General features: G+C 41.8%; 1 protein-coding gene across 1 annotated transcript in view; it reads left to right on the top strand.

Moving 5' to 3' along the window:
* The window catches only part of LOC306794099 (nuclear receptor ROR-alpha A-like), a gene marked incomplete at both ends in the record, with an annotated part of 71,412 nt that overhangs the window by 28,589 nt on the left and 19,165 nt on the right, over positions 1–23,658 (top strand). Inside the window, one exon of the mRNA XM_079292004.1 lies at positions 7,444–7,587. Coding sequence (XP_079148130.1) covers positions 7,444–7,587 — 144 coding nt within the window. The remainder of the gene's footprint in view (positions 1–7,443; positions 7,588–23,658) is intronic.

Raw genomic sequence — 23,658 nt, 5'->3', positions numbered from 1 at the left:
TGAACATCATGCTGTATTGAAGAAGACTTGAAACTAGAGATTGAGACATAAACTCATGTTTACAATGTTTACTGAGGTAATAAATCAAGAGAGAAGTAGAGTCATTTTCTATAGACTTCTATACAACCAGAGGAGTCGCCCCCTGGTGGACACTAGAGAGAATGCAGCTTTAACACGTGAAGCTTTGACTTCTCTTAAAGAACCGGAGGTTGCCGCCTGGTTGCAATCAAAGGAGTGGATCAACCATGGGAATAGAATAGAAGTAGAACGGATATTGAACTGTTTTCCGTCGTCATTTGATGAGTTCAAGAGAAAATGGCGATTGTTGTTATGAGAAGTAGCCATCAGTGCATGAATGTGTGTGAATGGGTGAATGACATGTAGTGTTAACCTCTTGAACGCTAGCCCTATTTTTAGGTCTCTGCTCGAAAATTGCATACCCATACTAAAGAGTGTACTTCTGCAACTACAAGGTCTATTTGAATAATTCTGATTGTATAATACAGGTAACACTTGTGAGATGTGCTGATATGTGTAAATATTGTGTATATGTTACTGGTTAATAACAAATACACATATGGCACAGCTCAAATTGAAAAGTTTTCAGGTTTGCCTGAAAAAAAGCACTTGTGTCTAAAATATTACTTGAAATAAAGCCTAAAAATGTCAATGGCATAGCCACAGTCATAGCACAACTGGTTTTACAGTCTCTAAAACTGATCTGACTTCGATTGAGTGAAGCAGGCCAGCATAAACCAAGCAAAGGCATGCTAAATTATCATTTTTGGAACCAGCAGTTGTGCTGCTGTATTCTAATTCTATATGCTATATAACTAAATATTAACTATATGTTCACTTGTCTTATCAATAAGAGTGTTCAATAATCCTAATAAAGGAGTTTGGAATCATTTGGATTCATTTTGAGCAGTTTTGAGGTGTCATATCTGTCATTCATAAAAATAAATGCCTGTGTCTGTGTGTGTATGTAAGGTTGGTAAGGCCTGTGATTGGCCGATGTAATCATGTGACACCTTGTTAGATGCGGGATAGTCTAACGGGAGCCATGCGGGGGTGTTTGAGAAGATCCGGGGCTGTTTACTGACTAAAAATCTCGATATGCTGGCCGAACCCCCCTTTCTACATTCATTTGTCTAGCTGGCTGAATCCTCTGCCATTTTCTCATTCATTCTTGGAGAGCCGCCACTTTACATCACAGACACGAAGGGGAGACAGGACTATGCAGCTGCTGCAAATTTCCATGGAATAAATCCGCTTTTCGTCACGGAAATCAGCAAAAGGTACATTTTTTACCCAATTATTTTTCAGCTGAGCTGTGGGTTGATGGTTGGCTTAACTAAAATAACTTTTGAACGATTTCGAGAATGCCAGTCGACGCCAGGTCGAATCACGACCCTCCGGCATGTATTCATCCGCCATGATCGCTGCGCGCTTTCTCATGAGAGACTAAAACAAAGAGCATAGTACGCAGTTTTTTGCCCAAAAAAACGTGGTATTGTGGTAAAACTTATAGATATCTTCTAGATATGATCTTAGTTCATGCATAATTGAGTGGAATACAACTACAAGTCCATTTGCCAGTTAAAGCTTAGTGAAATGATCAGGCTAGCCAGCTAAGTAGCGAGTTGTGTGTTAGTTAGCGAGCTAGTTGTCCATTCGTCCATGCTTTAATGCTACACTGGTTACAGGAAATAAGCCAAAACAAGTTGTCACTCATCTGGAGATAGCGTTGATCTTCTGACGCTGTGACAAGTGTGTGTGGATCACTGCTGGGCATGAGTTCGCTTTTAAAAGACATTTTAATGACAATTGCATGATGATTTCAGAGACCTCCCCGAAATGTTGCTATTGAGGCTTTCAGGGGGTCTGAAGGGTCAATCAAGGAGTCTCAGACCTCAGTGATGCTGAAGCTGGCCATGAGTGGGTTTACATCCCTCGAGTAAAGACTCGAGTGAAGCTATAATACCCACCTGCTGTTTCCTCACCTTCAGCCCTCAGACCCCCGTCGCTGTAAAGAGCTTTTCTCTCTCTCTGCGTTAAACAGCCGAGCGGAGTGAGAGCGATATGAGGAGGACGAGTGGCTGCAGGACAGACGCCCTCCGGCTGTTGTTCTCCTCAGATGGATCACATTTAGCTTTCACAACCTCCACGCTCTGTCCTCTTGTTCTCCACTTCGGTCCGTTACATCATCTCCCGTTGCTCTGCCTCCCGTGTCAGAGCTCTTCAGGGTTTATCACTTCATCAGCCCCACTCGGAGCCTCACGGAGCGCCTGATGGAATCACATCACGGGCTTCTTGTCCAATGACACGCCTGAAACTGCTCCGGGCCCAAGAAGCCATTAGCCAGCATTCACAGTGATTCTCACTCAGGCTCTTCTCACACACTGATGCTGCTCCTCACATCGCTGCACTCACTCCAGGCTCTGGCTTCTTGTATGTTCTCATGCACTCGTGATCCTATTTCAGTCTGCACTCTGTGAACTAGTCCAACATAATACGTAACAGCGCCAGTCCTCATGAAAAGGACAAAGTGCTGTTTTATTTCTGTTTTTTACATTGAGATGATTATTTGTGTGTATGTGATTTAAGGTATCAGAGTACTTGTTGTACACGTGTTCACTTCTGTCTACTCAGCTGTGTACGTTTACTCTTCATGTCATTGGTTCTTGTTTTGTTTTCTTATTATTTGTTGCATATTCAAAATGAATCTAATAAAAAAGAAGAAATACATTTGTGCAACTTGATTGACGTCTAAAGCTGAAGGAGCAATCGGACATTCGGCAAAATGTAGTTTTTATTGCGTTAACCTCAGATGTTGTAGTCAAACACGAGGTGTGTGTAGTCACACCAACCTTCCTCTGCACCTCCAACACATCTCTTCTTCTTCATCTTTGGAGTCATTCAGTCAGACACTTGTTTCAAGGAATTGATCGGACATTATCGACTTACAATCAGTGTGTTCAACGTCGGTGTTCAAGAGAACTACTCGTCACCAGAAGTCATAAGTGCATCTCCTTTAAAGCATCTAAGAGCATCAACCAGAGCAAGTACAGAAACAAACTAGTATGAATAGAATAGATGCTAATAAGTGCTAATACAATACAGTAAGTGCTGAGTGGAAGGCTCAGGGTAGTACTTCTTGAAGAGGGTTCGGACTCTGCTGTCCTGACGTCAGTGGGGAGTTCATTCCACCACTGTGGGGCCGGGACAGAAGGGTCCTAAAGGGTCCTGAAGGGTCCTGAAGGGTCCTGAAGGGTCCTAAAGGGTCCTAAAGGGTCCTGACGGTCTTCAGCATCATCAGAGTCTCTTTAGACCACAAAATACTGTATTAGAGTTAAAATGACTCACACCCAGATCCCTGACCTGCCGAGCTGAAACCCCCCTTGAGAAGTGAGACATGTTCAGTTCATCATGGAACACAACGCTTATTTGTTTCTCCAAAGTCTCCCCCGTGAGTTACCATCCTTTCCTTTGTATTACGTTTCTACTCCAGTCTCACACACGTCATCAGCATCCATCTCTTTCTCTTTCTCTACTCTGAGCTTCGATCGAAGCGACAGCAGTGCTGATCCACCCCCCCCCCCCATCATCCATCATCCATCCCGCCACTTATTTCCCAGGTTCCCCTTCTCTCTGGTGTGTTTCCTGGAGGTCTAACAGCGTCCTCCTCCACTCCACTTTCCTCTTTCTCTCTCTGGCTTTCTTTCCTTCTTCTTCTTCTTCTTCTTCTTCTTCTTCTTCTTCTTCTTCTTCTTCTTCTTCTTCTTCTGACTCACTGATCTTTCCTTATGTTCTCCAAATATACTGAGAGCCATTGTGATGATGATGATGATGACCACGGGTCTGTTGTTTGACGACTGAAAGGATCAGGATCTAAACATTCTCAAATGTTTGAATCAATCCTCTTGCCCTTCGTGTCAGTGTAATCTTTCATGAACAGCAGCTTAATGAGTCACCATGAGAGAGCCGTCAGGACCAATCAGGGCTTCTTCTTAAACAAATGAAGCCGATCAGAATCCACCTCAGTCTGCTCGTGTTGCCCCGACCGTCACTTAAAGGAAGACCAGAGGTAGACTTTTCCTCCCGTGGATCTGCATCACCAGTGCAGAGGCAGCATGTTGTACCTTCCTTCGTCGCCTCTCCTTGCAGATCTAAAGGGTTCTGACTGTAGACCACCATGTCTCTTGCATTCTGTACTTTCCATTGTCAGCTGTCCAATGATGAGGCTCGTAGCTAGAAGCAGTTTTATTCCATGCAAAAAATAGACAAAGATACATCCCTTTGCAATAATGGAGCATTAAAACACTGACCTGCTGGCTATAAGTAGAACAGTTTTCAATCTGCAGTCAGAAACATTGTTGCTCCATCAAAGCTGAACTGGAACTTAAAGGACCAACAATGATCCGACAGCAGAGCAGAGGAGCAACAACACACAGCACATTCAGCAGCATGCCCAGCTACCTTAACTCTGCTGTAAACATTAAGGAGCAGAACACACAAACATGAAACACCAAAGCTGTTACCGTGGAGATGATGAGCAGAACCTCACATGGTGATGATCTGTTTGTTTCAACATTACATGAACGTTGGCTCAACGTTATCTTATCTGATCAGTGATCATATGATCTGATCTGAGATCAGATGAACACAATATGACCCTCTGGACACAATGTGACCCTCTGGACACAATGTGACACAATGTGACCCTCTGGACACAATGTGACCCTCTGGACACAATGTGACATAATATGACCCTCTGGACACAATGTGACCCTCTGGACACAATGTGACATAATATGACCCTCTGGACACAATGTGACCCTCTGGACACAATGTGACCCTCTGGACACAATGTGACATAATATGACCCTCTGGACACAATGTGACCCTCTGGACACAATGTGACCCTCTGGGCACAATGTGACACAATGTGACCCTCTGGACACAATGTGACCCTCTGGACACAATGTGACATAATATGACCCTCTGGACACAATGTGACCCTCTGGACACAATGTGACCCTCTGGACACAATGTGACATAATATGACCCTCTGGACACAATGTGACCCTCTGGACACAATGTGACCCTCTGGACACAATGTGACACACTGTGACCCTCTGGACACAATGTGACCCTCTGGGCACAATGTGACACAATGTGACCCTCTGGACACAATGTGACGCTCTGGGCACAATGTGACCCTCTGGACACAATGTGACACAATGTGACCCTCTGGACACAATATGACCCTCTGGGCACAATGTGACCCTCTGGACACAATGTGACACAATGTGACCCTCTGGACACAATGTGACCCTCTGGGCACAATGTGACCCTCTGGACACAATGTGACACAATGTGACCCTCTGGACACAATGTGACCCTCTGGACACAATGACCCTCTGGACACAATGTGACCCTCTGGACACAATATGACCCTCTGGACACAATGTGACACAATGTGACCCTCTGGACACAATATGACCCTCTGGACACAATGTGACACAATGTGACCCTCTGGACACAATATGACACAATATGACCCTCTGGACACAATGTGACCCTCTGGACACAATGTGACACAATGTGACCCTCTGGACACAATATGACCCTCTGGACACAATGTGACACAATATGACCCTCTGGACACAATGTGACCCTCTGGACACAATGTGACACAATGTGACCCTCTGGACACAATATGACACAATGTGACCCTCTGGACACAATATGACCCTCTGGACACAATGTGACCCTCTGGACACAATGTGACACAATGTGACCCTCTGGACACAATGTGACACAATGTGACCCTCTGGACACAATATGACACAATGTGACCCTCTGGACAGAATATGACCCTCTGGACAGAATATGACCCTCTGGACACAATGTGACCCTCTGGACACAATGTGACCCCCTGGACACAATGTGACCCTCTGGACACAATGTGACACAATGTGACCCTCTGGACACAATGTGACCCTCTGGACACAGTGTGACTCTCTGCTTCTGGGGGTTTTGTGCCTCACCGGTATTTAAAGTGGCTGCAGACCATAATAATCTCACTGACCCTCCTGATGATCTCATGGAGCTCACATGTGTAAAGTTGATCTGAACTTTGACCTCATAAGACCCTTGATGGTGACATTTGTGAATTTCCTCTTTTGTTGCAAGAAGTCAACGTGTAGAAACATAATACATTCAGACTTTTAGGACTTTCTATGACATACAGTACTCTGACTATTTATGTCTTTTACATGACTTTTGATGATGAAAGAGAGAAAAAAAAAGTAGAGCAAAAAAGTAGAGCAAGTTCAACCAGCCTCGAGAGCTGCTCATCCTTCTACAATAATCCAGCATGTTCTCTCCACATCCATCTCTCTGTGGTCTGTCCCATTATTCTCTTTGTTTTTTAGCTGTACCGAGTTCACATTCCATGTTTGAGTCGATGTATCTGTCCAATAAAGCTGAATCTGAAATATTTCATGGCATACTTTATTAGGACTTTACTAGGACTTTATTAGGACTTTATTAGGACTTTACTAGGACTTTACTAGGACTGTATTAGGACTTTACTATGACTTTAGTCTGACTTTATTATGACTTTACTAGGACTTTATTAGGACTTTATTATGACTTTACTAGGACTTTACTAGGACTGTATTAGGACTTTACTAGGACTTTACGAGGACTTTATTAGGACTTTACTAGGATTGTATTAGGACTTTATTAGGACTTTACTAGGACTTTACTAGGACTTTATTAGGACTTTATTAGGACTTTACTAGGACTTTATTAGGACTTTATTAGGACTTTACTAGGACTTTATTAGGACTTTATTAGGACTTTATTAGGACTTTACTAGGACTTTACTAGGACTGTATTAGGACTTTACTGTGACTTTAGTCTGACTTTATTAGGACTTTACTAGGACTTTATTATGACTTTACGAGGACTTTATTAGGACTTCACTCTGACTTTATTGGGACTTTACTAGGACTGTATTATGACTTTACCAGGACATTATTTTGACTTTACTAGGACTTTATTAGGACTTTACTAGGACTTTAGTCTGACTTTATTAGGACTTTACTAGGACTTTACTAGGACTGTATTAGGACTTTACTGTGACTTTAGTCTGACTTTATTATGACTTTACGAGGACTTTATTAGGACTTCACTCTGACTTTACTAGGACTGTATTATGACTTTACCAGGACATTATTTTGACTTTACTAGGACTTTATTAGGACTTTACTAGGACTTTACTCGGACTTGTGTGTGTGTGTGTGTGTGTGTGTGTGTGTGTGTGTGTGTGTGAGTGAGTGAGTGTGTGTGTGTGTGGTACATTGGGTTAGATATTTCCCAGAGTGCAGAGCAGTGCAGCACTATCAGCCTGTGTCCTTCCGTCCTCCTGAGGTGGTTGAAAGTGGAGAGTTTGGAATTCGATCCCTCATCGAGAGCTCCGTGCCGCCGGGCGCCATCGACCGTCGCCTCCACGAGTTCCTCTGCTCGGCCCACCGAAGAGCCAACACGGCCGGTAATTACATCCACGAGCCCACTGTCCAAACAAAGAGTCGATAGAGTGCTGCAGCTTCAAACAATAAAGACCGGAGGTAGAGCGCAGCGTACGCATACGACTGAGGCTTAGAGAGGGAGAGCATCGGGGCTTTATTTAGCCCTTAATGGCTGAAGGTGAGCGCTCGATGGAGCGGAATAATGAGGCGGATCGATGTCCATTGACCTGCTGCTCAGCCCGCCACACTTTCCATTAACCCGAGGCCTCGGGGTGAAGCCTGGTCTGCTCCCTAAGTAACAGAGTAACTGGAAACAACATTCAGGGAAGGAGGAGCTGCTGAAGTTGGGAAAAGGACGATTGATTGGTGCCATAAATGATAAGAATATGGATTGTTTGAGGGACGAGGCGTTTGTTTGGACCTGGAGAGGCGGCTCTGTTTCCCAGAAACACGTTCTATTCATACACTTTACTCTCACATGTGTTTCTCTGACGGGTCACATGCAGAACTCCACCAGAAAATGAGTCATTTAAAGTGTGTAACATGACAGTTAGCATGTTGTGGTGAAACGGTGAAAGCTCTGTTCTTGTAAAGCGCTTTCGAGCACTCAAAGCACTTTAACACCACATGTGTCGACATTCCTTTCTTCTATAGTCTCTAACCGTCCACCTTCAGCTCTCCTGGTCCTTCTGGTCCAGTAGTAATAACACACACCTCCAGTATCAAGTCCAGCTTCAGGACACATTGTCTTGCACAATATTGTCTACAGATTCATGGTTCAATCTATTTAGTGGTGAAACCTGTGACCAAAGAGTTGCTCCCAGTTTAAGTGGTAATTCTTAGAAAGCGTCATCGTTTTAAGATTTTTCTTATAATCATAACCGTTATCGGTAAGACTGAATCTTTCTGCAGAGCTCACTGCAGACATGAACGGGATGCTTGAGCCTGAACCATGAATCTGCCGTGTGGTGCAGCAGTATGGGAGGTTAGCTATGGACAGACGCAGAGATGCACTAAACACACACGACCAATGTCACCATCTCCCGGCTGAGATGATAATCAATACTTGATGAGTCTGATTTCAGCACAAACACACACTTTCAATCTGAAACTAAACGGGACTTTTGACCACTATAAGGTGGACCAGATCCCAAACATAGAAACTAAGTTCATCGAGTTCTTATGGCGGATGTGCTAGCAAACATCTGTAGCGTCCGCTATCGCAGCAGATCTATTCTTACCGTCCACCTCTTCTATCATCTTTCTGTTTTGCTTGCAGGAGGTAAACAGCATTCATTCAAGGTGCTTCGATCGACAGAGTCACTGAGAGACGACTCATTTAAATCGAACATGCTATTCATCTGAAGCGTGCTAACAAACAGCGTCACCTCTCACTGAAGCCGTTACTGAACATGTGTGAACTCCCCTCAGACACATTCATGTGTCAATGACTGCTTCCTGTTGTTCCAGAGAACAGCACGGGATGAAAAACAGAGTTCTGCTCACGGGTCCAGCTGAGCTATATGGAACAAATACGGCTCACACCTTCACTTCCTGTCCAGCTGCCACCTGCTGGACTGGTATTCAACCTCTGGCTCAGTTGGGCTGTGGTGCGTTGAGGGAAGAGTTTATCTCACCATCTTTCTTTCCAAGAGTTAGAAGAGAAGAGCGACATCATTCTCATGTTTGTGTTAGAGCTGGAAGGTGGTTAGCTTAGCTTATCTTAGCATAACGACTGGAGGCAAGGGTAAACAGCTAGCCTGCCTCTTCAAAGAACACCAGCTCCTCTAAGCTGAATAACAGGATAAATGTTGTTCCTTTAGTCCGCAGTGACCTGCTGTAGTCTGCAGACGTAACGCTGGAGCTACCGTCTGTTTGTGTTTGTATTTATGAAAGACGTGAATTTGACATAAAGTCTGTTTCATCGTTTCACTGAACATTAGTTTCTCCGGCCCCGGGTTAAACCTGTTAGCTCTGTCAGCGCTGTTGCCGTCGTTGGCGCTGTTCATTCTGTTAGCACTGTTAGCTGCTAGCCGCCGGCTCAGACATCTTGTTCAGCAGGTAATCCCGGCTGAGTCGCTGTCAGCTGCTGCTGTGGTGGACCAATCGCACAACGCCTTAAATCCAAGAACGCTGATTGGATTCAGGATTCAAAACTATTCGAACATTTTTTTGTTTTAACAATTAGGTTAAAAAATAAGTGTTTTAATCCTACTTGGTACCGATACACAGCCCTAAAATACTGTATCGCTATGTTCGGAAAACATATCAAATTATAAAACATGGCTTGGATTTGAAGTCTAAATTGAGTAAAAATAAAAAGCAGGTGCCAGTCAATGGTGAAAATAGAGCAAGAGGTAAATAGAAAATTACAAGTCCGATGCATTGGTCCACGCATAATGCGCTGGAATGAAAACACATCTGCGGTCTGTGATGGAAATCAAACCAGGAGAAATAGTTCCAGCGTATAAATCCCCATAAAACCACAAACAGGGTTTCACCTCCATTAAAGCAACGAGATACGAGTTCACGAGTCAGTTCTAGACTCGTGTCTCATCAATCTGCTGTGATCAGCGTACGACATCGAGCTGAGATATTTATTCATTTATTCATGAGCACAAGTTTATTAAAAGACAAATCATCACCTTCTCATGATAATATTACGTGTTGCCAAAACACGTAAAACAACATGTCTGACGTTACATGACCAACATTCATCTCCTGATGGCAGATTCTCAGGGGGGATGGGGTGTGTGTGTGTGTGTGTGTGTGTGTGTGTGTGTGTGTGGGGGGTCAGCTGGGATCAGGTGGGTGCAGCAGCAGCGACAGCCGAGCGGCCGCCTCGACTCATTCGCTCGTGGATTGGAGGAAATAACAGGAGCAGATGTTCTCATGATCTCTATTGATCTGGAGCGTCACTACCAGCAGTGTGTTGGATGATGTTCAACCACCTGCAGCCTCGCTGACAAATGTTACATACTGTGAATATGATCTTTGTGATATCAGAGGAGAGAGGATGGAGGAGGGAAGTGTTCCGCCATCCTGTCCCTGGAAAGCTCTCTGCTCGATTATTCAGGAGAGACAACACTAGTTCAGGATTCCTCTTCATACGTGAGTGACAGCGGGGAGGCCTGAGGAGGCGGGACGAATCCATCACGACAGGAAGTCTCACAGCAGAGAAGCAGCCGGTCGACAAACGTCTTCCCACTCGCGGTCCATCGGGAACACTCCCAAGGTTGTGTTTGCCGAATTAGCGGCCGTGGTCTCGGTAATGTGCGGCATCAACGAGGGCTTCTAAAGGGAGTCGGAGCTTCTAAAGGGAGTCGGAGCTTCTAAAGGGAGTCGGAGCTTCTGAGTGGAGCTGTTGCGGCGCTTCCAGGAACGCCAATGACCCGGATTAGAGCTGACTCAGCCATCATTGGACTTCCTCTTTGGTTCACTGAATCGGCTGAAACCGATTTCTGCCATAGTGTGTTTCGGGTTCGGGTTCAGAATCCTCTACTGTCAACACAACAATGGAGATCTCACGGACTCCTCATGAGCCCCCTCGGTTCATAACTTCATCTCCCGTTCGTCTCTCTGAAGGTCTTTGCTGTCTGTTGGTCCAGACTGAAACATCTCAACGATTATTGGATGGATTGTGATGAAATATGATTCATCATTCATGTTCCCCTCAGGATGAACCTAAAGAACTTTGGTGATTCTCTGACTTTTCATCGAGTGCCATCATGAGGTCAACAGTTTGTCCAATACTTTGGTTTGTGGCCAAAACACCTGAAGAAAAACGAATGACTTTCGCACCATTTGGCAACGTCCTGAATCTTAATTATTGATTTGATGTAAAGCCGGTTGATGCTCGAATCAACCGTCTTATTGCACCATGTAGTCTGGAGTCACCTCTATACGGGAGAACGTACACGTGACCTATCAGAAGACGATTAGTGGCGCACAGGTCCAACACAGGACTCTGCACAGGTCCAACACAGGACTCTGCACAGGTCCAACACAGGACTTTGCACAGGTCCAACACACAGGACTCTGCACAGGTCCAACACAGGACTCTGCACAGGTCCAACACAGGACTCTGCACAGGTCCAACACAGGACTCTCAACCTGTCGACCAGTGCTCGTGTCCCAGAGTGTCATTTAGTGCTTCTGTACTTTTGTTAAGTTGTTCACCTTTTACTTCGTCGACGTCTCTGAAACCCGAACAGGATGTTCTTCTCTAAACCTCACTCACTGCTAAAGATATCGGGTGCAGCAGGTCATTGAGTCCATATGACAACATGAATACAACTACTTCCTGCTGAGCAGCACGTCAGGAGTTCAGCAGCTGAACATGAACTCATGAGTCCGCTGAGATGTCGTTCAGGAACGTAGTCAGAACATAAACAGAAGGTTTGGTGCATGTTAGGAATTGGGACGTCTTTCAAGATGAAGGTGGATTTGTGGTCTTCAGTCGGAGGACCGTGGAGACGAGGACGCATCGGACTCGAGACATGAAGAGAGCGGAGTGAGGGAGAGCAGAAGGAATGAACAGAGAGACAACACAGCCGCAGGAGGAAGATTCCATGAAACAGAGTTAACCAACAGTAAATACATCAATGATTCCAGAATATTGGGAATGCTGTCGTGACATTTCTTCTGAAAGTGAAACTTGTGAAACTGATTCCTGTTTTCTTTCCTTTAAGGAGCATCAGTCTCAGCTCAACCTTGTTTAGCGTCTCCATGCTTCCCATAAGGAGCTCTGGGCCTTTAATGGCTTCTTCATGCCGCTCGGTGTTTCCTGCAGTTTGATCTCGGCGAGTCGCCAGCCGAGACGAGTCACGGGCCAATGAGGCGGCGGCGCCGATGGGCCTGCAGTGCAGCGTGGGTAATTAGGCGGCCCAAACCAATCAACCAGCTCGCTCCTCTTTGGAAGAAGAGCGGCGGCGCAGATTAGCAGCTGGGTGGTTCTAATCAAACGTTCTCCAGCTGAAGAGAGGCGGTTCATCACGGAACAGACCGCAGGCTGCTCACGGTGGAACCCGAAGCACGGAGCTCCTGAGGAACAGAAACAAACCCAGAAAGGTATCGTTTTCCTTGAGATGTGCAGATTATAGAATATTTTCAGAATATTTCAGAAGAAGTTATTAAGAAATCCCAACGTTGTAAGGGTGTGATTTGACAGGAAATGAATATAGTAGAGATAGTGTTGAAGTCAAATTGGTTTTCTATAATTGGAACAGGCGGTGTCAGATTATCTCTCTATGGGGCCTGTGTAGCAGTGTGGAGATAATAATGACTTAAACAAGCAGACAGTGTGAGCGTTTGACACGACGTGGTCTCAAACATGATTTGCATCAGTAATTCTCACACACAGATATAACTCGTAAACAGTGTAGCTCAGTTCTACCCATATCTCCAATGTTGGCAGAGATTCTAAACGATTCAAACGTCCTTCACCTTGTGCATCATCGTGACGTCACATCTCAATCAGCACTTTATATCCAAAAAATCGTATCATTGTTCATGAAGCTGAGGCGACTGAGATATTAATCACACTGCTCAGATGGGATATGATGCAACTTGTCATTGGTTGCAACATCCACTTCTGAAAAGTGAAGCCGATGCATTCTCTCTGCTGACCAGCAGAGGGCAACTCCTCTGGTTGCATAGAAGTCTATGAGAAGATGACTCTCTCACTTAAAGCAGGGTATGCGTTAAGGCGGGGCTTACTGTGATTGACAGGTCTCTACCGGCATCTCTATTAAAAAGAACTGACTTCAGTCCAATGATGTCTTGTCTGGTGTCGAGTTTACGACTCACTTTGCTCGTCTACAATGAGACATTGCACCAGATAGTCCAGTGCTGATGGGAGATGTTAAAGTCTGCTGGAACAGAAATATTGAATAAAAAAGTAATTGTATTATTCCCTATAGCGATGTACTCACAGATGTTAAAAATAATTCTAAGCAGCGAGTATATAAGACACAAGTAAACCATTCAGGTGGGTTCAGGAGGTTTGACTGTATGAACCCACCACATGTGACCTGTAGACCCCACTTTGGACCGATCTCGCCCCCCCTCCGGTCTGTCGCGTGGCGTCCTCGGGGACTCCGTCTCCGATCGGATTGACGGTTGTGTCGATGGCGAGCTGTCGGCTTCCACCGGCAGCTGAGATCTGCCTGCTGCTGCTCGTCCTGAATATCAAACTGCTCTCGACCTTCACCGAGCTTCTCCTTCAGCTGAGACTCACGTGGAAGCCGATGAGTCATGTGTGTGCAGCTTTCCTACCAAATTCCGATGCCGCGTCTCACCTCTCCAGCTTTCAGGTGCGCCGGTGATTCGTGCCGCGGCGTCTTTGATATGCAAAGTGTGAAAGACGCTTCTCTTTTTGCTCTGCTTGGAACTTTTTTCCAGCAAAGCCAGCATCCCTCTGCTGGCTAGAGCTTTTTGTTCCTTCCTCTAAAGGACTGTCTGGGTGAAGAACATTGCTCTTAAGGTCTCGGACCCTCGGGAACGCCGTCAATTCAACAGCAGCGTTCCTCTTTCTTTGTTCCTGAGGTTTGAAGCACCGCATGTCCTGCCCCTCAGGACCCTATTGGACTGAATATACCTGCCGTGTGAACGACTTTATTGATTTTCAAAGACAGATTGATCCAATACACTGCTGATAACCAACTGTCCCTGCAGCTGCTGGCGAAGGTACCCTTGAGGTACTTTATTTCTCAAATACACACAAACTTTTTTTCTCTGGTTTCTCTCTCGCTGGAGAACACAAGACAGATCGAGTTTCAAGGGTGTGAAGAAACTTTTGCGCTCCAGAAGTTTGGAGTTCTGCTAAATTGACCTAGTTGTTTGAGGGGGAAGTGATCCAGCAAGTCAACACAATGATAATCAATAAATAGGAAATATCCTGGTGAAGAACAAATACATCAACCAGCCTTCACTCTTAATATGATTAAGATTGGTCAAATGCAAATAATTCCTTCTGCCCTAAAGTCCAATTTCTGTATGTTACAGAGACTTCAATCCAACCTTCATGGACACTTTACGCCCGTTTTGCATTCTTTTACTTTTACTAACTACTATTACACAACCAAGTGTGAGACATGACCGTCTGAGAGTGTGAACCTTTAAACGTGCAGAGAGTTCCTGCAGAGAGATCAGAGATGTTCAGGTCCACCACAGTCTGGATCAGGACTTATAATCCTCAGGTACATGCGTTTCTGGTCTGACTCGCCTCGGGTCTCTTTTGATCAGGTGATGTGAAGCGTTCGGGACCTTTTTTTTTCTAAACCTGACGTGACAGTGTTTTCGCCGACACAGAATTTGAATGCGTTTAGAGGTTGAGAAGAGTTCACGTTGTTTAGTCCACATCTTGGAACCTGAACCTGAAGGCTGTGAATGAGTGTTCAGTGGATGAGCTCCTGATCTCATGGCAGCCTCTCTATGAATAGTGTAAAGCACTTTGACGACATCGAAACGCTTATAGTCCATTTACCACTTTTGCTGAACACGTCTGGTTTTGGGTTTATTTTTCACAAAGACCTGTGAGAAATGCTGAACCTTAAATAATTGTTTGTTGAATCTGTTCTGATTGAAACAAGTTGCACATTCTGTCCTCTGTTACTGGAGCGAGAGGAACATAAATCAAGAAAGCGTTCAGTCCATGGTTCTTGTTGGTTCTTGTTTCTCAGTGCACATTGGGCCGTTTGGCTCGCTGCTCTGGCTTCAGGTGACTGAACATCACTTCCACCTGCTCGTAGATTCAGGACTATAAGAATAAAGAAGAGGCTGGAGCTTTGTTCTGATGCGTTTCATACATTTTACCTACACAGGAAGTGGGAAAGCATTGCGTCATGAAGATGAACTTATATTGTTGTTGTTATTGAATGAATTATTTGACCTTTTAGTTAACTTTTATTCTATAGTTTGCGGTAATAGTAACCTGAACATGTTGAGACTTCTAAAGGTGTCTGAGATACACATTCACCACCTCCGACACACATGATCCCTCACCAGCTTCACACCTGCACACACAACAGCAGGTTAAGAGAGCGGCTAACACTGGACACAAGTTGTACGTGAAGAAATAAAACCCCAAAACTGTGTTTGATTACAATGAATATCAACGTTGTGTCCTCCACTCGCTGGGTTTCTTTACTTAAACTTCACTTTCAGAAGACAAAATGGATAAAGATGGAGGACGTGTACATACACACACACACACACACACACACACACACACACACACACTGAGGAGTGTTTCTGCTCTACTTCCTGTCTGTCTCTGTCTCCGTACAGAACTCGGCTGTTGGAGCCGGAGTCACAGAGAGGTCGCCGTGGCTGCAGGCTCGTGAGCAGCATCTCGTCTGCCTCCTGCTACACGTTCACACTTACACACGTACACACTTACTGACGTTCACACTTACACACTTACACACTTACTGACGTACACACTTACACACTTACACACTTACTGACGTACACACTTACACACTTACACACTGTCACACGTTCACATGTTCACACTTACTCACATACACACTTACACACTTACTGACGTACACACTTACACACTTACACACTTACACACTTACACACTTACACACTTACACACTTACACACTTACTGACGTACACACTTACACACTTACACACTTACACACTTACACACTTACACACTTACACACTTACACACTTACACACTGTCACACTTACACACTTACTGACGTACACACTTACACACTTACACACTTACACACTTGCTGACGTACACACTTACACACTTACACACTGTCACACTTACACACTTGCTGACGTACACACTTACACACTTACTGACGTACACACTTACACACTTACACACTTACTGTATATATATATATACTGTATATATATATACAGTATATATACAGTATATATATACTGTATATATATATATATACAGTATATATACATATATACAGTATATATACTGTATATATATATATACTGTATATATATATATATACAGTATATATATACAGTATATATATACTGTACTGTATATGTCTGTATGTATGTATGTGTCCCTCTGTGTGTGTGACCTAAACAGCAGGTGGAGGGGTGGGTGTGACAATCGTTGCAGCTGATACATATTTAAATGGCTCCACAGCAGCAGGGACACTTTTACTGCGGATGTGGAACAGAAGCTATTTGCTTTACAAGCCTGAGTGCAGCGCTCACTGGATCCAGCAGGGAGGTGTGTGTGTGTGTGTGTGTGTGTGTGTGTGTGTGTGTGTGTGTGTGTGTGTGTGTGTGTGTGTGTGTGTGTGTGTGTGTGATGGAGGCACTAACAAAGATTTAATTATTCCCAGAGTTAGACAAACAGCTGACTGAGACCTGCACTCTGTGCGTTAACCTCAAATCTTAAATTGATCTCAGGATTAGATTTCCAGGCGGCGACGCCCCCGACCTTGAAAAAACATCTGCTGGTGTTTGTGAGGCTCAGAGAAAAACACGTCTCTCATCTCAAGGGTGTGTGTGTGTGTGTGTGCGTGTGTGTAGGTGTGTATGTGTGTGTGTGTGTGTGTGTGTGTGTGTGAGTGTGTGTGTATGTGTGTGTGTGTGTGTGTGCGTGTTTTCTCCGTGAGCTTTCTCTCTGTTTCCTTCTTGTTGTCGTATGTTTATGAAGCAGAATCACAAACGAAGCAGTCGAGCAATTTTTTTCATCATTTTTAAAATCGATTGTTTTGCGTCGTCCAGTCTTGTTATTTAAAGAAAACCTTCGTAATCATGAACATCGTGAACATCGTGAACATGGTCAGATGGTGGAAAGCTTAACTTAGTAACCAGTGAGCATCTTATGAGCGAGATGAATGCTCTACATGTCACACAGAGGATGCAGACGAGATGTTATTAACCTGTAGATGTTATGAACCTGTAGATGTTATTAACCTGTAGATGTTATTAACCTGTAGATGTTATGAACCTGTAGATGTTATTAACCTGTAGATGATATTAACCTGTAAGTTATTAACATGTAGATGATATTAACCTGTAGATGTTATTAACCTGTAGAAGTTATTAACCTGTAGATGTTATTAACCTGTAGATGTTATTAACCTGTAGAAGTTATTAACCTGTAGATGTTATTAACCTGTCGATGTTATTGACCTGTAGATGATATTAACCTGTAGAAGTTATTAACCTGTAGATGTTATTAACCTGTCGATGTTATTGACCTGTAGATGTGATTAACCTGTAGATGATATTAACCTGTAGATTTTATTAACCTGTCGATGTTATTAACCTGTAGATGTTATTAACCTGTAGATGTTATTAACCTGTAGATGTTATTAACCTGTAGAAGTTATTAACCTGTAGATGTTATTAACCTGTAGATGTTATTAACCTGTAGATGTTATTGACCTGTAGATGATATTAACCTGTAGATGTTATTAACCTGTAGATGTTATTGACATGTAGATGATATTAACCTGTAGATGTTATTAACCTGTAGATGTTATTAACCTGTAGATGTTATTAACCTGTAGATGTTATTGACCTGTAGATGATATTAACCTGTAGATGTTATTAACCTGTAGATGTTATTGACCTGTAGATGTTATTGACCTGTAGATGATATTAACCTGTAGAAGTTATTAACCTGTAGATGTTATTAACCTGTCGATGTTATTGACCTGTAGATGTGATTAACCTGTAGATGATATTAACCTGTAGATGTTATTAACCTGTAGAAGTTATTAACCTGTAGATTTTATTAACCTGTCGATGTTATTGACCTGTAGATGATATTAACCTGTAGATGTTATTAACCTGTAGATGTTATTGACCTGTAGATGATATTAACCTGTAGATGTTATTAACCTGTAGATGTTATTAACCTGTAGATGTTATTAACCTGTCGATGTTATTGACCTGTAGATGATATTAACCTGTAGAAGTTATTAACCTGTAGATGTTATTAACCTGTCGATGTTATTGACCTGTAGATGTGATTAATCTGTAGATGATATTAACCTGTAGATGTTATTAACCTGTAGAAGTTATTAACCTGTAGATTTTATTAACCTGTCGATGTTATTGACCTGTAGATGATATTAACCTGTAGATGTTATTAACCTGTAGATGTTATTGACCTGTAGATGATATTAACCTGTAGATGTTATTAACCTGTAGATGTTATTGACCTGTAGATGATATTAACCTGTAGATGTTATTAACCTGTAGATGTTATTAACCTGTAGATGTTATTGACCTGTAGATGTTATTGACCTGTAGATGATATTAACCTGTAGATGTTATTGACCTGTAGATGTTATTAACCTGTAGAAGTTATTAACCTGTAGATGTTGTTAACCTGTAGATGTTATTAACCTGTAGATGTTATTAACCTGTAGATGTTATGAACCTGTAGATGTTATTAACCTGTAGATGATATTAACCTGTAAGTTATTAACATGTAGATGATATTAACCTGTAGATGTTATTAACATGTAGATGATATTAACCTGTAGATGTTATTAACCTGTAGAAGTTATTAACCTGTGGAAGTTATTAACCTGTAGATGTTATTAACCTGTAGAAGTTATTAACCTGTAGATGTTATTAACCTGTAGAAGTTATTAACCTGTAGATGTTATTAACCTGTCGATGTTATTGACCTGTAGATGATATTAACCTGTAGAAGTTATTAACCTGTAGATGTTATTAACCTGTCGATGTTATTGACCTGTAGATGTGATTAACCTGTAGATGATATTAACCTGTAGATGTTATTAACCTGTAGAAGTTATTAACCTGTAGATGATATTAACCTGTAGATGTTATTAACCTGTAGATGTTATTGACATGTAGATGATATTAACCTGTAGATGTTATTAACCTGTAGAAGTTATTAACCTGTAGATGTTATTAACCTGTTGATGTTATTGACATGTAGATGATATTAACCTGTAGATGTTATTAACCTGTAGATGTTATTGACCTGTAGATGTTATTGACCTGTAGATGTTATTAACCTGTAGAAGTTATTAACCTGTAGATGTTATTAACCTGTAGATGTTATTGACCTGTAGATGATATTAACCTGTAGATGTTATTAACCTGTAGATGTTATTGACCTGTAGATGTTATTAACCTGTAGAAGTTATTAACCTGTAGATGTTATTAACCTGTCGATGTTATTGACCTGTAGATGATATTAACCTGTAGATGTTATTAACCTGTAGATGATATTGACCTGTAGATGTGATTGACCTGTAGATGTTATTAACCTGTCGATGTTATTGACCTGTAGATGTTATTGACCTGTAGATGTTATTAACCTGTAGATGTTATTGACCTGTAGATGTGATTGACCTGTAGATGTTATTAACCTGTAGATGTTATTGACCTGTAGATGTTATTGACCTGTAGATGTTATTAACCTGTAGAAGTTATTAACCTGTAGATGTTATTAACCTGTCGATGTTATTGACCTGTAGATGATATTAACCTGTAGATGTTATTAACCTGTAGATGTTATTGACCTGTAGATGTGATTGACCTGTAGATGTGATTGACCTGTAGATGTTATTAACCTGTAGATGTTATTAACCTGTAGAAGTTATTAACCTGTAGATGTTATTAACCTGTCGATGTTATTGACCTGTAGATGATATTAACCTGTAGATGTTATTAACCTGTAGATGTTATTAACCTGTAGATGTTATAAACCTGTAGATGATATTAACCTGTAGATGTTATTAACCTGTAGATGTGATTGACCTGTAGATGATATTAACCTGTAGATGTTATTAACCTGTAGATGTTATTGACCTGTAGATGTTATTGACCTGTAGATGTTATTGACCTGTAGATGTTATTGACCTGTAGATGATATTAACCTGTAGATGTTATTAACCTGTAGATGTGATTGACCTGTAGATGTTATTAACCTGTAGATGTTATTGACCTGTCGATGTTATTGACCTGTAGATGATATTAACCTGTAGATGTTATTAACCTGTAGATGTTATTGACCTGTAGATGTTATTGACCTGTAGATGTTATTAACCTGTAGATGTTATTGACCTGTAGATGTTATTGACCTGTAGATGTTATTAACCTGTAGATGTTATTGACCTGTAGATGTTATTGACCTGTAGATGTTATTAACCTGTAGATGTTATTGACCTGTAGATGTTATTAACCTGTAGATGTTATTGACCTGTAGATGTGATTGACCTGTAGATGTTATTAACCTGTAGATGTGATTGACCTGTAGATGTTATTAACCTGTAGATGTTATTGACCTGTAGATGATATTAACCTGTAGATGTTATTAACCTGTAGATGTTATTGATCTGTAGATGTGATTGACCTGTAGATGTTATTAACCTGTAGATGTTATTAACCTGTAGAAGTTATTAACTTGTAGATGTTATTAACCTGTCGATGTTATTGACCTGTAGATGATATTAACCTGTAGATGTTATTAACCTGTAGATGTTATTAACCTGTAGATGTTATAAACCTGTAGATGATATTAACCTGTAGATGTTATTAACCTGTAGATGTGATTGACCTGTAGATGATATTAACCTGTAGATGTTATTAACCTGTAGATGTTATTGACCTGTAGATGTTATTGACCTGTAGATGTTATTAACCTGTAGATGTTATTGACCTGTAGATGATATTAACCTGTAGATGTTATTAACCTGTAGATGTGATTGACCTGTAGATGTTATTGACCTGTAGATGTTATTGACCTGTCGATGTTATTGACCTGTAGATGATATTAACCTGTAGATGTTATTAACCTGTAGATGTTATTGACCTGTAGATGTTATTGACCTGTAGATGTTATTAACCTGTAGATGTTATTGACCTGTAGATGTTATTGACCTGTAGATGATATTAACCTGTAGATGTTATTAACCTGTAGATGTTATTGACCTGTAGATGTTATTGACCTGTAGATGTTATTAACCTGTAGATGTTATTGACCTGTAGATGTGATTGACCTGTAGATGTTATTAACCTGTAGATGTTATTGACCTGTAGATGTGATTGACCTGTAGATGTTATTAACCTGTAGATGTTATTGACCTGTAGATGATATTAACCTGTAGATGTTATTAACCTGTAGATGTTATTGACCTGTAGATGTGATTGACCTGTAGATGTTATTAACCTGTAGATGTTATTAACCTGTAGAAGTTATTAACTTGTAGATGTTATTAACCTGTCGATGTTATTGACCTGTAGATGATATTAACCTGTAGATGTTATTAACCTGTAGATGTTATTAACCTGTAGATGTTATAAACCTGTAGATGATATTAACCTGTAGATGTTATTAACCTGTAGATGTGATTGACCTGTAGATGATATTAACCTGTAGATGTTATTAACCTGTAGATGTTATTGACCTGTAGATGTTATTAACCTGTAGATGTTATTAACCTGTAGATGTGATTGACCTGTAGATGTTATTAACCTGTAGATGTTATTAACCTGTCGATGTTATTGACCTGTAGATGATATTAACCTGTAGATGTTATTAACCTGTAGATGTTATTGACCTGTAGATGTTATTGACCTGTAGATGTTATTAACCTGTAGATGTTATTGACCTGTAGATGTTATTGACCTGTAGATGATATTAACCTGTAGATGTTATTAACCTGTAGATGTTATTGACCTGTAGATGTTATTAACCTGTAGATGTTATTGACCTGTAGATGTTATTAACCTGTAGATGATATTGACCTGTAGATGTTATTAACCTGTAGATGTTATTAACCTGTAGATGTGATTGACCTGTAGATGTTATTAACCTGTAGATGTTATTGACCTGTAGATGTTATTGACCTGTAGATGATATTAACCTGTAGATGTTATTAACCTGTAGATGTTATTGACCTGTAGATGTTATTGACCTGTAGATGTTATTGACCTGTAGATGATATTAACCTGTAGATGATATTAACCTGTAGATGTTATTGACCTGTAGATGTTATTGACCTGTAGATGTTATTAACCTGTAGATGTTATTAACCTGTAGATGTTATTAACCTGTAGATGTTATTGACCTGTAGATGTTATTAACCTGTAGATGATATTGACCTGTAGATGTTATTAACTTGTCGTTAGAACAGAAACCAGCTGGTGCTGCTGGACCGTGGTCTCACGTCTCACGAGCTGCTTTCATGGCGTTGTTTTCACAGAGGAAGCTATAAACAGCTGCCGTGCTGCTGAAGAATGGATATGAATTGAATGTGAGCTTCCTGCTCAGTCAGAGACGAGCTGGTGAGCAGAGTGCAGCACTCAGCAGCTGATGGACGAGTATCCACATCAAGAGCTGGTGGAGACACGAACACAACGACTGGAATGAATCACCACTAACTGCTGGATGTGGAGATAAGAACGGCTGGACTGAATATCATCTTCATAATGTTCACATTTTAATTGAAAATAAATATTAGAATGCTGCACAGCGATCAGGCTGCTGTTCTATTATGAGTATTATCATATCTGTGATTCCAGGGTCACACCTCTACCTACAGAAGATACATGTGATCATTTAGACAAAGTCGCAGATGTTTTTCTCTCATAAAATAATCCATGTTTATTACGGCTTAGCTTTCAAAAAGGACTCGCTCTCCAGCTCACCAAGCGAGGCTCACACCTGTAACTTTACAGACTGACATGTTCCCATCGTGTCCTCACATGAGGACTCTGCTGGTACCGGCTCTAATGGTGAGCACCTGACTGAGGACCTGAAGAGAGCCGGATCACCCTCTGGTCTCACTTCATGGTAACAGACTCCAGATCAGTTTGAGAGTTCAGACTCTCACTGGAAGGAAAGTGCTGCTGGCCGTGGTGCTGAAAGAAGAAAAGGGATGTACGTGTTTTCTGTGTGTGTGTGTGTGTGCGTGTGCGTGTGTGTGAGTGTGTGTGTGAGTGTGTGTGTGTGTGTGTGTGTGGGAGGAAGAAATTAAAAAGCACTCAAGCCCAGGATTATAAGACACACACACAGACACACACACACAGCAGCAGAGCCACATGAATGTAGATGAGTAGAGAACGCCTGTTTGCTGAGGACGCAGTGAAAGCTCTTTGTAATGCAAACACAGTTT

This window comes from Melanostigma gelatinosum (assembly GCF_949748355.1).
Source record: "Melanostigma gelatinosum genome assembly, chromosome: 2".
In the NCBI taxonomy this organism is placed as follows: Eukaryota; Metazoa; Chordata; class Actinopteri; order Perciformes; family Zoarcidae; genus Melanostigma; species Melanostigma gelatinosum.
Note: the sequence above shows the minus strand (reverse complement) of the source record. Positions and strands in the feature narration are given on the sequence as shown.